Source organism: Triticum aestivum, chromosome 7B (assembly GCF_018294505.1).
Source record: "Triticum aestivum cultivar Chinese Spring chromosome 7B, IWGSC CS RefSeq v2.1, whole genome shotgun sequence".
Taxonomy (NCBI): Eukaryota; Viridiplantae; Streptophyta; class Magnoliopsida; order Poales; family Poaceae; genus Triticum; species Triticum aestivum.
The window spans coordinates 157,322,841-157,336,441 of record NC_057813.1 but is presented as its reverse complement, the minus strand read 5'-3'; the positions used below and the strand labels follow the sequence as shown (position 1 = coordinate 157,336,441).

Sequence of the window (13,601 nt, the reverse complement as noted above, 5' to 3'; positions counted from 1 at the left end):
TACAAGCACAGGCGTTCCAATCCAATCCGGCGCGCGCCGCTACGTCGCTGGCGTCTGAAGAGCTTCGGCTTATACTATGACGGCGAGTGTCCATAACTGAAGAGCGTCGTATACAACCCTGTTTTGCAGCATGTTTGACTTTTTTCAAGGCAATTAGCATTTAATCTAGATGGTTAAGGGGGCTGTATCCGAAGCTAGCATGGCGACCGGCCCAAATTTAGATCGGTCGATTGGCGCCTAGGAGTCCTCATTTTTATTTCTCTAACCGGTTTTACGGGATCAGTTAGAAATGCCTTCAGAAGAAGCAGGGGGCGGAAAGAACGAGGCGAGATGGAGATGTCGTGCAATACTCTTGCACTCCTAACCATGCATGCGCCTGCAGAACACGCAACCCCTGCGATCCACCCACACTCCTTATATATAGTGCGTTCCGGCCCGGCGAGTCTAGCAACATCCACCATCAAAGCCTGCCTGCCTCAACGAGCTTTGCCTCGACGCCGCTGCTTACTTCCATCGTCAGTTGTCAGTTCTCACTGCGCCCTAACCAGACATGGCTTCCGACGGCGTCATCACGCACCGCAGCATCGAGGTCAACAGGGTGCGCCTGCACGTCGCGGAGGCCGGCCCGGCGGGCGCGCCTGTGGTGCTGCTGCTGCACGGGTTCCCGGAGCTATGGTACACCTGGCGGCACCAGATGCCCGCGCTGGCCGCGGCGGGTTACCGCGCCGTGGCGCCCGACATGCCCGGCTACGGCGACTCCGAGGCGCCCTCCGGCGGCCCGGACCAGTACACCGCGCTTCATATCGTCGGTGACCTTGTCGCGCTGATCGACTCCCTCGGCCAGGAGCGGGTCTTCGTGGTGGCGCACGACTGGGGCGCCATAATAGCCTGGAGCCTGTGCCAGTTCCGGCCTGACAGGGTGAAGGCGCTAGTCGCCTTGAGCGTCCCCTTCACCCCCCGGGACCCGGCGGTGAAGTCCGTCGACGGCTTCAGGGCTCTCTACGGCGACGACTTCTACATCTGCAGCTTCCAGGTACTACGTAGATACTACCATGCAAAGCAAAACTCTTGATCATCTGCTGCCCATAACTTAAGCCATTGCCCTTTTCAATTCATACATTGTGTCTGGAGTTGCACGCGGAATCAACATGACCGATCTTGTGCTAATTTAATTGTAGGAGCCTGGGGCAATGGAAGCAGAATTCAAACGCCTCGGTACGGAGTTGGTGCTAAGAAAGTTTTTCGTTGATCGAACTGCTGGCCCGCTGTTCATCCCCAAGAGCGGGTGGGGCTCACCAGATGATGAGGTGCCCTTGCCAAGCTGGTTCACAGAGGAGGACGTCAAGTACTACACGACCCAGTTTGATAAGTCTGGTTTCATCGGGGGATTGAACTACTATCGTGCCCTGAATAAGTAATTATTAAGTTGCTTACTTTAGACTATTTTCATCTTGAGTTTTTTTTACCTTATGGATAAGCGCGCTTAACTATTAGCATAACCTAAATATGAAGACCTAAACTTGAAATTTGATCCAAAGCTTAACAAAATATTTTCTAGAAAGTTATGGGAATTTTCTAGAGAAAAAGAGACTAGATTTTGATTCAAAGCAAGGATATCTACAATTTTGGAATACTCTATATATGTTTAGGTCCAAATTCTACACTGTATTTTAGATATGATCAATTATTATAAAATATATAATATACATAAATTCGGATTTTTGGAAACGCTGGTTACTCCATTTATAATTAACTGAATGAGTGAGTAATGGTTTCCCCAAATTTAATGGAGTTCCAGGAAATTTTACCATGAATTTGTAAAGTATGTCTCAAGAGCAAGTTCACCTTGCTAAGATGTTGCACCTGTAATATATAATTACTCATAACATATTGATTTTGTCATTTACCTGTCCAAAACTTTTGTATTTTTTTCAAATTTGTCCACAATAGTGCCATATTGATTTTATCATTTACTTGCCCAAAACTTTTATATTTTTATATTTTGTCCGCAATCATGCCACCTGAAGTTGTCTTATAAACCAATGGTGTACATCATCCGCAATCCAATCGTAGAAATGTAATTACAATAAATCTCTCAAAGAAATGATGGAAAAAAGTTTTTCTAGGGTAACTGGACCGCACCACACATTACTCTTGTCTAACAACAATATTTTTTCCATGTTTAGGACATGGGAGTTAACTTCCCCATGGACGGGAGCTGAGATAATGGTGCCAACGAAGTTTATAGTTGGCGACTTAGATCTAACATACAATATTGCAGGCGCAAAAGATTTCATTAACAAAGGTGGCCTCAAGAAGTTTGTTCCATTACTAGATGGCGTGGTGATAATGAAAGATGTCGGGCATTTCATAAATGAAGAAAAGCCTGACGAAATTAGTGCGCTCATAATCAGCTTTATAAAGAAATTCAACTAAACTGAAGTGTATCGAATTATAATGAATAAGGCCAAAATGTGCATGGTTATTGGAAAATTTATATTTTGACCACTGTATTATTGTGTTGAGAAAGTACGGACATATTTATGAAAGTATATTTTTTTACTCTCCACTACTTGTATCATTTGTGATGTTTAATATAACTACACTCGCTCCACTTGGTTTTTTTAGGTGATCCTGCTCCACTTGGTGTGTTACCCTCGTGCGCTTCGATGGGCCGGCCCATTAAGAATTGTAGGAAGGGACGGACTGTGCGCTTTGCAAGCTAGTCTATATCGGGTGCTTAAGGCGGCAACTGTGTTGTTTGCTTGTGGTCGATTTGTTTTGTGGGGAACAAAGGAGCTCACCTGATCACCATGTTCCTTATCGAGACTAAAATGTGCAACAGAACTATAGCTAAACACCGAACTATTCTACCTTCCTCCTAAAAATAAATATTGCATAGAACCACAAGCCAAGACGGTGCCAACTAAGAAAAACATCACCATGTCTAGCATAATTAAAGCGCAACCTAACACAAATAAAACTGAACTGAATTAACCGACTATAATAACCCAGTTTGAGAGCTTCTATCTTGGGTTAACACGAGTGATAGCAAGGAAACGCGCAATAGGGGTTTGCACTTGCAGCGCTATGTGCGTATTGCGTTGGCAGGTTTTCCTCGATAAGTTTTTGAGAAGAATTTTTTTGCTCGTTTTTCTAATAAAATACTTTCCAGTAAGCAACCACACGGGGTCAGGATCGATATAGCGCTTTGTGCGTATTGCGCTGACAAAATATTTTTCTGCTCAATTTTTCAACCAATTTTGTTATCTCATTTGGGTTTTTTTATTAAAAGACTTGTAGTATTTTTGAAAAATAACGGATTCTTTTCTTACAATTTTTAAAAAATGTTCAGAAATTGTAAAGAATGTCGTGAATTTAAACAATGTTCGTAGCTTTAAAAATTGTTCACGAATATGAAAAATATTCATGAATTTTTAATAATGTTCACAAATTGAAAAACAGGTTCCATAGATTTAAAAATATTAAATTATCTATGTTTGTGCGATGCATATATATTTCTGAATTCAAGTAGTAACAATAGACAAATTAACATAGACCATGTGGTGCTGCCAAAGTGTTACGATTAAGATTGAGTCAATTACAACACAGGTGTCTAAACTTGGCGAGAAAAGTTAGTTTGATGCTGAAACTTGTAGCATACATTGAACCGGTGACAGAACTTGGTTTGGACGTGCATCTACGGTGCTAATCACGCTTGTATACGTACAAGGTGTTGATGTGGCGAGCCAGCATGACACAGGGCCCACACGTCAGTGACAGTGACTGGGAGGCGGGGACGAGGGCGTGTGCCCCTTTTTTTGCAAAAATGCTCTGGAATTTTTATTTTTCTCACAAAAAACACCTAAAAAAATTTCCCTAAAAATGAAACAACACTAACCATTGGGCCCCACCCGTCAGGATACATTACAGGGCAACCAGACTAGCCAACTGACCACACGCAATTTGATGTCGAAATTGGATAGCTATCTTCAATGAACTATAGGCGAGTGCGCACACAAGGCTTTAATGGGCGACTGTCTCGCAGCCCATTTTTCAAATGTTATTTTTTTTCGTTTCTTAGGATTATGTTGTATTGTTCCTCAAAAATACATATAAATAGAATTATGATGTATTATGTAAATTATAAATAATGTAAATAAAAGTAAATGAATTATTAAAAATAAATTTCATGCACTTTATAAAATACCGTTATTTAAAATAATGTTCATATAATTCTATTAAATTTTCTTATTTAAATAATATTAATTGAATTATATAAATATGCATGGTAATATAAATATGTTTATATAAGTAAAATAATATAATTTTTAAATAATATATATTAATTATAATATTTTCACGAATTATTCAAATATTTTAATGATTCAGAAAAAAAAATCATCTATTCATGTGTTTTTAGGTTATATGCATGTATTCAGTTTGAGCGAAATATTATTATTCATTTCCCGCAAAAAAAGAAATATTATTATTTAAAATAATGTTTCATGTAATTCTAAAAATTGTAAATATATACATATAAGTTTCATGTAAGTTGCTTACTTTGGACTATTTTCATCTTGAGCTTTTTTGCCCTTATGGATAAGTGTGCTTTAACTATTACTATAAGTTAAATATGAAGACCCAAACCTAAAACTTGATTCAAATTGTAATAAAATAATTTCTAAAATAATATTTTTTATCTACTACCCTATAAAAACACGAGAGGGCGGAGAACCAAAACATCTACACCGTTCAGAGCATCGAATCCTACGCTCTAGGTTGCTCCAATGTTTAGCAGCAAAACATGTTTTAGCCACGCTTAATTAATTACCCATGCTGCCACTCGACCCACACCGTCAAAAAAAATATAGAAACAACGACCCACGCGCACACGTTCACACGTTCCTCACCCCACCCTTCTCGCTCCCGATCCCATCTCCCCACCGGCCTCAACTTGGCTATGGCGACGGGGAGACGAGGATCAACAACTCCTCTCCTTTGCCTTCTCCATCACCGCCCGCCGCCCGCCACACGCCTCCCCGCGTCCCTCCTTCATCCCCGTCCCCGATTGGGCCGCCGCCGCCACCGCACCATCAGGGGACACCGTCGGAGTGCAACCACAGTGCCGCCAGGGTACGCCGCGTGTACCGGCCGGCAATGCATGAGACGCCGCGGCTGCAGGGCAACGCCGGACGAGCAGCGCACGAAGCAGGTGCAGGTGGCGGTTCTGGTCAGAAGGAGGCAGCACGGGGAGGGGGGCTTAGGCGGGTGAAGGGAGGCCGTGCGGCACCGAAGGGAGAGGTCGTCTGCGGTGGTTACCGTGGTGCAGTGCGGACGGCACGACTGCAAGGGGACTCAGCGGCGGCGTGCATGGCCGTGGGGGTAAGGTGAGCGGGTCGGGGCACAGTGGGAGAAGAGCGCCGGGGTCCAGGCCGTCTTCCTCCGTGGAGATGGATTGGTGGGTCGACGTCACCAACACGCGCTCGAGGTGAGGTCTGAGAATTTCCTCTTCTCTTAAATTGTTGATTTGGGGACTCAAGTGCATCGCCCGCCTCTGTTTGGACTGATCTGTTTTCTGCGTGCCCCTCGACAAGTATATTCTGACCATGTTGTCCGGCCACGCCTACACGTCGGAGGTCTTGGAGAAGATTGGCCTCCTTCAGCGGCTTGTGACCCCAGGCCCCCAACACTGATGAGGCTTCATGGCGGGTAAGGTTGTAACCTGATGGATGAGATTTCTTGTTATATAGTCAAAATTATACCTATTTGAGTTTTGAATCATGTGCTATTCAGTCAGTCGGCTCAGTAGTATCTTTTGTTTTCTGCATGAATGAAGGACCGTTCCAGTCATAGAACAAAGTCCCAAGCTCTCACCTCTCACCTCTCTGATGATGATGCACATTGTCACTACACATAGATTGCAGTTAAAGAAGTACACAAGTTAATTAATTCTTGGGCTGACTGTACGCATACTCTCTTCTAGCCATGCTTCTGAGGTTCCACAAGTAGAGATTCCTATGTATACTTGCTTTGTTGCCCGTACTTAACCATGTCTGTCCGTCTTGGAACCACTTGCAGTTACAGCAAACAGTGCATCCGCTTCGACTGGTTAATTTTCTGCGTGCCAAAGAGGGCCTCGACAAGACAACAAGTACCCCATGACCAAGTTGTCCGGCAGTAGGTATGAATCAGGTGCAAATTCCCCATTCATGCCTCATGTTTTATATGGAGCAAAGAAATGTTTTCTGCCTCTTTATTTTCTGTATAAAAAAATCCCTGTTGTTAGGCTGCTGGCCTTTGTTAATACTTGCTTACTTCTGAATCCTGATATCTGAATTCGAGGTGATGGTTTTCCATATTACATTGCTTCAAAAACTATGTTAATCCATGACGTCAGCTGTTAATCTTCCCTTTGTCATGTTCTCTTTTAACTTTTAAGCGTTTTTTTTGATTAATCCAGTTCCAACTGTTAATCTATTCCCATGGGAACATAGCAACACAACAAGAAAGTAATCAACAAAAACTCAAATGTGTAAAGCTTCTTGGACTGAAAATTTGCAAGTCCAGTATTCTAACTTGACTGCAGAAGAAGTACAAAAGAAGACCTACAACTGTACCGATGAATGACTGCAAAGTAAGTTAATGTTTAATAAATTCCATCTTCTAGACATTGAGTTGAGAGATGCAATAGTCAATAAAATGTTTATAAGCTTGTTGGTAGCAGAATATGCATATAATTGTAACAATTTTCCCTTGGAGAAAGTCTTAGCTATGGTGCTTGGCACATCATTGTTTTATGTGTGCTTCAGAAGGGGTTGTGCAAGATGTCAAGATTATTGTGAAGATGAAAAACTTCTACCGAAGGCGAGAGCTTTATAGTTTTGGGATTCATCTGGTGGCTTCCATGAAACATCATCTTTTGTTGAGGTGTGCAGTCTTTCACATATGTACATGTTGCTGCAGCTTCTTAAGATATATATAGAATTTCCTCAAATATATACAGACGGGTTACATCTGTACCTGTTGTGCATAATGGTGCCACAACCCGGCACTGTTGTTATCTCATATTAGTTAGTATAGTATGAACTGTACACATATTTGTTTCCTTGGAACCAAGTAGGGACCTAGAGTTTTAATCATTGGGAAGTGTAACCTACTCTGAAGTCTGAACATGTAATTCAATCACACATGTTTGGAGCAAAGCATTTTTTTTTCATGTCTACGCACTTAATTTTGGTACAGTTTTGAGTTTTTTGTTCTATCCAGTTGACCATTCCATGTTTATCTTATACTCCCTCCATCCCAAAATAAGTGTCTCAACCAAGGAGTAGATACTTATAACTGGCTTTTGATATGTCTCTCTCTATTTTGCAATTATCATGTGTTATGATATTAGCACTGAAAGTTTGTACAACCACCTAATTCAGTGACATGTTCGATGTGTCCTTTTGGATTCGATTACATGCCATATGCAGAGCATACAATGCTTATATATTGTATTTGTATAGAACCAGTTCTTCAGATATGTGACTAAACTTGATGCCGACTTGATCTTGGTGTTAAATGTCTAACTTGGTTTCACATTTTGTTGCATATGTCTTGAGAGCCGATGATGTTGTTGCCTATGTGTGTGAAGAAATGAAATATGTATGCTTGATGTCTAACTTGGTTTCACCTACGTATGCTCAATGTTTAACATGGTTTCACATTTTCATGTTTAACATGGTTTCACATTTTCGTGTATATGGCTCTAGAGCCGATGAAGTTGTTGCCTATGTGTGTGTTACTTGACAATCTGGGGGACGAAGTTGACTAACATACTATTGTACGTAAATTTTTTTAAGTCTGTAAATGGTTGAGACGTCTACTTTGTGTGCATGTTCGATACAAGATATGGTGCTCATATGGAAAGAACTATATCTGCAAAGCTATATTAACCTCAAATTAAGATCTGAGCTACATTATTCTTTCCTACGATCATACATGCGTGCACGTGCATACTTACTAGTAGTTATAAGAATTTTCTAGAGAAAAAAGACTAGATTTTGATTCAAAGAAAATATATCTACAGTTTTTGGAATATGCTATATATGCTTAGGTCCAAATTCTAAGCTGTATTTTTAGATATGACCAATATTATTATAGAATATATAATACATAACTTTAGATTTTTGGAAACACTACTTACTCCATTTAGAATTAACTGAATGAGTGAGAAATGGTTTCCCCATTATTTAATGAGTTCCAAGAAATATTTACCATGAATTTGTAAAGTATGTCTCAAGAGCAAGTTCACCTTGCTAAGATGCTTCAAAACCTGTAATATATTATTACTCGTAAAATATAAAACTTTTGTATTTTTTTTCAAATTTGTCCACAATAATGCCATATTGATTTTATCATTTACTTTCCCAAAACTTTTATATTTTTATATTTTGTCCGCAATCATGCCACGTGAAGTTGTCTTATAAACCAATGGTGTAATCATCCACAATCTAATCATAGAAATGTAATTACCATAGATCTCTCAAAGAAATAATGGAAGAAAAGTTTTTCTAGGGTAACTGGACTGCACCACACAATATTCCTGTCTAACAACAATATTTGTTTTATGTTTAGGACATGTGAGTTAACTTCGCCATGGACGGGGAGCTGAGATAATGGTACCAACGAAGTTCATAGTTGGCGACTTAGATCTAACATACAATATTGTAGGTGCAAAAGATTTCATTAACAAAGGTGGCTTCAAGAAGTTTATTCCGTTACTTGATGGCGTGGTGATAATGAAAGATGTCGGGCATTTCATAAATGAAGAAAAGCCAGAGGAAATTAGTGGGCTCATAATCAGCTTCATAAAGAAATTCAAGTAAACTGAAGTATATCGAGTACGTGATGAATAAGGTCAAAATATGCATGGTTATTGGAAAATTTATATTTTGACCATTGTATTATTGCGTTGAAAAAGTACAGACACATTTATGAAAGTATATTTTTACTGTCCACTACTTGTATCATTCGTGATGTTTACTATAATTACACCTGCTCCAGTTTGGTGTGTTCCCTTTCGTGCGCTCGAGCGCTTCAATGGGCTGGCCCATTAAGAATTGTAGGAAGGGAGGATGGTGTGCGCTCGTTTGCACGCTAGTCTATATCGGGTGCTTAAGGCGTCAAATAGGCACCAACTGTGTTGTTTGCTTGTGGTCCATTAGTTTTGTGGGGAACAAAGGAGCTCACGTGATCACCATTGCTCGTTGCCGAGACTAGAATGTGTAATAAAAGTATAGCCAGACACCGAACAATTCTACCTTCCTCTCAAAAAGAAATTAAAACGTGTAATAAAACTATAGCCAAACACCGAACAATTCTACCTTCCTCTCAGAAAGAAATATTGCATAGAACAAAAAGCCAACACGGTGCCAACTAAGAAAACAGCACCATGACCAGCATAATTAAAGTGCAACCTAACACATATAAAACCGAACTGAATGAATCGACTATAATAACCGAGTCTGAGAGCTCCTGTCCTGGGTTAACACACGTGATAGCAAGAAAATGTGCAATAGGCAGCCGCACTTGTAGCGCTATGTGTTTGCGCTGGCAGGTTTTTCTCGATAAGTTTTCAGAGATTTTGTTTTGATTGTTTTTCTATTAAAGTACTTTTCAATATTTTTAAAAATATTTACGATTGCATATTGTGCTGACAAATATTTTTCTGCTTGATTTTTCAACCAATTATATTATTTCATTTGGTTTTTCTATTAAAACACTTATAATATTTTGGAAAAACAATGAATTCTTCTTTTAATGAATTTTAAAAAATGTTCACAGATTGGAAATAATGTCGCGAATTTAAAAAATGTTCATAAAGTTAGAAAAAATTCACGAATATGAAAGATATTCATGAATTTTTAAAAATATTCACAAGTTTTAAAATTGTTCACAAACTTTAAAAAATGTTCACGAATTTTATAAAATTTCTGTTGATTTAAAAATGTTTCACTATTTATTCTGAACACGAGCAGTAACAATAGACAAATTACCAAACACCATGTGGTGCTGCGAAAGTATTACGATGAAAGATTCACATATCTATTCACTTTTCAACAAACATTAGTTGAGGACGTAGCATTTCTTTCTGATGTCTCCGTCGCCGCCGGTGAGCACGCCTTGACCCGGTCCATGTTGGTGCCACGTTGTGTCAAATGTTCGACCCGGTCCATGTAGGTGGCAGCAGGAAATTAATTTTAAACAGCACATGTCGGGACGAGGTAGCTGCCAACTGGTTTGATGTGGATGGTAAATGTAGGTGGCATCGAGACATTAGTAGAAAACGACACATATCAAGCCGAGTTATTTTGTGTGTGTAGTTGACAACTAGTTCGGTGGGGATGGTAAATGTAGCTCACATTAGAACATTAATTTGAAACAACACATGCCAGAACGAGGTTTAGTTGGCAACTAGTTCGGTGAGGATGGTAAATATAGTTGGCACTAATACATTCATTTGAACGGTGGTAAATGTAGCTAGCACCAGGACATTAATTTGAAACGGCGCATGTGAGGACGAGGTTGATGACAACAATGGAATGGTAAAGTAGAGGGCGTCTAACTTGTTTTTGCAGGGCTTGTTGTGATTTGATATGGTCAAGACATGATGTGATATACGTTGTTGTATGAGATGATCATGTTTTGTAAAAGTTATTGGCAACTGGCAGGAGCCATATGGTTGTCGCTTTATTATATGAAATACAAACGACATGTAATTGCTTTACTTTATCACTAAGCAGTAGTGATAATAGTATAAGCAATAGTTGGCGTGACGACCACGACGCTACAATGGAGATCAAGGTGTCAAGCCTGTGACGTTGGAGATCATGACATTGCTTATGTGATGGAGATCAAAAGCACAAGATGATGATGGCCATATCATGTCATATTTTGATTGCATGTGATGTTTATCTTTATTAATCTTATTTTGCTTAGTACGACGGTAACATTATAAGATGATCCCTTACTAAAATTTCAAGAAATAAGTGTTCTCCCCGACTATGCACCATTGCGAATATTTTTCGTGCTGAGACACCACGTGATGATCGGGTGTGATAAGCTCTACGTTCAAATATAACGGGTGCAAGCTGGTTTTGCACATGCGGAATACTCGGGTTAAAATTGACGAGCCTAGCATATACAAATTGAAGGAAATATGCCCTAGAGACAATAATAAAGTTATTATTTATTTCCTTATATCATGATAAAAGTTTATTATTCATGCTAGAATTGTATTAACCAGAAACATAATACATGTGTGAAAACATAGACAAACATAGTGTCACTAGTATGCCTCTACTTGACTAGCTCGTTTATCAAAGATGGTTATGTTTCCTAGCCATGGACAAAAGAGTTGTCATTTGATTAACGGGATCACATCATTAGAAGAATGATGTGATTGACTTGACCCATTCCATTAGCTTAGCGCTTGATCATTTAGTATGTTGCTATTGCTTTCTTCATGAGTTATACATGTTCCTATGATTATGAGATAATGCAACTCCCGTTTATCGGAGGAACACTTCGTGTGCTACCAAACGTCACAACATAACTGGGTGATTATAAAGGAGCTCTACACGTGTCTTCGAAGGTACATGTTGGGTTGGCGTATTTCGAGATTAGGATTTGTCACTCCGATTGTCGGAGAGGTATCTCTGGGCCCTCTTGGTAATACACATCACTTAAGCCTTGCAAGCATTGCAACTAATAAGTTAGTTGCGGGATGATGTATTACGGAACGAGTAAAGAGACTTGCTGGTAACGAGATTGAACTAGGTATTGAGATACCGACGATCGAATCTCGGGCAAGTAACATACCGATGACAAAGGGAACAACATATGTTATGCGGTTTGACCGATAAAGATCTTCGTAGAATATGTGGGAGCCAATATGAGCATCCAGGTTCCGCTATTGATTATTGACCGGAAACGTGTTTCGGTCATGTCTACATTGTTCTCGAACCCGTAGGGTCCGCACGCTTAAGGTTTCGATGACAGTTATATTATGAGTTTATGAGTTTTGATGTACCGAAGGAGTTCGGAGTCCCGGATGAGATCGGGGACATGACAAGGAGTCTCGAAATGGTTGAGATGTAAAGATCGATATATTGAACGACTATATTCGGAGTTCGGAAAGGTTCCAAGTGATTCGGGTATTTTTCGGAGTACCAGAGAGTTACGGGAATTCGCCGGGGAGTATATGGGCCTTATTGGGCCATACGGGAATAGAGGAGAGAGGCCAAATGGAAGGAGGCCTGCGCCCCCCCCCTCTGGTCCGAATTGGACAAGGGGCGCAGCCCCCTTTTTCTTCTTCCTCTCCCCCTCTTTCCCCTTCTCCTACTCCAACAAGGAAGGAGGGAGTCCTACTCCCGGTGGGAGTAGGACTCCCCTTGGCGCGCCCCCTCCTAGGCCGGCCGCCCCTCCCCCTTGCTCCTTTATATACGGGGGCAGGGGGGCACCTCTAGGCACAACACAAGTTGATCTTCGTGATCGTTCCTTAGCCGTGTGTGGTGCCCCCTCCACCATATTCCACCTCGGTCATATCGTTGCGGTGCTAAGGCGAAACCCTGCGTCGGTAGAACATCATCATTGTCACCACGCCATCGTGCTGACGGAACTCATCCCCGACACCCTGCTGGATCGGAGTCCGGGGATCGTCATCGAGCTGAACATGTGCTGAACTCGGAGGTGCCGTACGTTCGGTACTTGGATCGGTCGGATCGTGAGGACGTACGACTACATCAACCGCGTTGTCATAACGCTTCCTCTATCAGTCTACGAGGGTACGTAGACAACACTCTCCCCTCTCGTTGCTATGCATCACCATGATCTTGCGTGTGCGTAGGAAATTTTTGAAATTACTATGTTCCCAACACAAATATGGCCTCGAAACACTTAAGACCGAAAGGTCGAACGTGAATCATATAGTGGATATGATCAACATAGAGATGTTCACCATTGATGACTACTCCATCTCACGTGATGATCGGACATGGTTTAGTTGATTTGGATCACATAACATTTAGATGACTTGAGGGATGTCTATCTAAGTGAGAGTTCTTAAATAATATGATTAATTGAACTTAATTTATCATGAACTTAGTCCCGATAGTTTTTTGCATATATATGTTGTAGATCAATGGCCTGTGCTACCGTTCTCTTGAATTTTAATTCATTTCTAGAGAAAACTAAGTTGAAAGATGATGGTAGCAACTACACGGACTGGGTCCGTAACTTGAAAATTATCCTAATTGCTGCACATAAAAATTATGTCCTTGATGCACCGCTAGGTGTACCACCTGCCCCAGCAACTGCAGACATTGTGAATGCCTGGCAGTCACATGTTGATGACTACTCGTTAGTTTAGTGTGACATGCTTTACGGCTTAGAATCGGGACTTCAAAGACGTTTTGAACGTCATGGACCATATGAGATGTTCCAGGAGTTGAAGTTAATATTTCAAGCAAATGCCCGAGTTGAGAGATATGAAGTCTCCAACAAGTTCTATAGCTGCAAGATGGAGGAGAATAGTTCTGATAGTGAGCACATAC

The 13,601-nt window shown here is 40.8% G+C and overlaps 1 protein-coding gene and 1 long non-coding RNA gene across 2 annotated transcripts; both read left to right on the top strand.

Moving 5' to 3' along the window:
- Positions 1 to 452: 452 nt before the first annotated feature.
- Positions 453 to 2,569, top strand: LOC123156467 (epoxide hydrolase A). The gene is made up of 3 exons (XM_044574600.1): positions 453 to 1,033; positions 1,179 to 1,414; positions 2,187 to 2,569. The coding sequence occupies exons 1-3, from the start codon at positions 551 to 553 to the stop codon at positions 2,434 to 2,436; spliced, it is 969 nt and encodes a 322-aa protein (XP_044430535.1). The 5' UTR covers positions 453 to 550; the 3' UTR covers positions 2,437 to 2,569.
- A 1,983-nt stretch (positions 2,570 to 4,552) lies between these two features.
- Positions 4,553 to 9,005, top strand: LOC123156468 (uncharacterized). The gene is made up of 4 exons (XR_006478155.1): positions 4,553 to 5,712; positions 6,082 to 6,637; positions 6,813 to 6,930; positions 8,623 to 9,005. It is a non-coding gene; the product is annotated as an uncharacterized lncRNA (long non-coding RNA).
- The last annotated feature ends 4,596 nt before the right edge of the window (positions 9,006 to 13,601 follow it).

Bases quoted from the DNA above. Each gene is read 5' to 3' on its own strand.
- LOC123156467 (XM_044574600.1), top strand. From the start codon at position 551: ATGGCTTCCGACGGCGTCATCACGCACCGCAGCATCGAGGTCAACAGG. The intron at 1,034-1,178 runs GTACTACGTAGA...ATTTAATTGTAG, and splicing joins TCTACATCTGCAGCTTCCAG to GAGCCTGGGGCAATGGAAGC. The intron at 1,415-2,186 runs GTAATTATTAAG...TTCCATGTTTAG, and splicing joins TACTATCGTGCCCTGAATAA to GACATGGGAGTTAACTTCCC.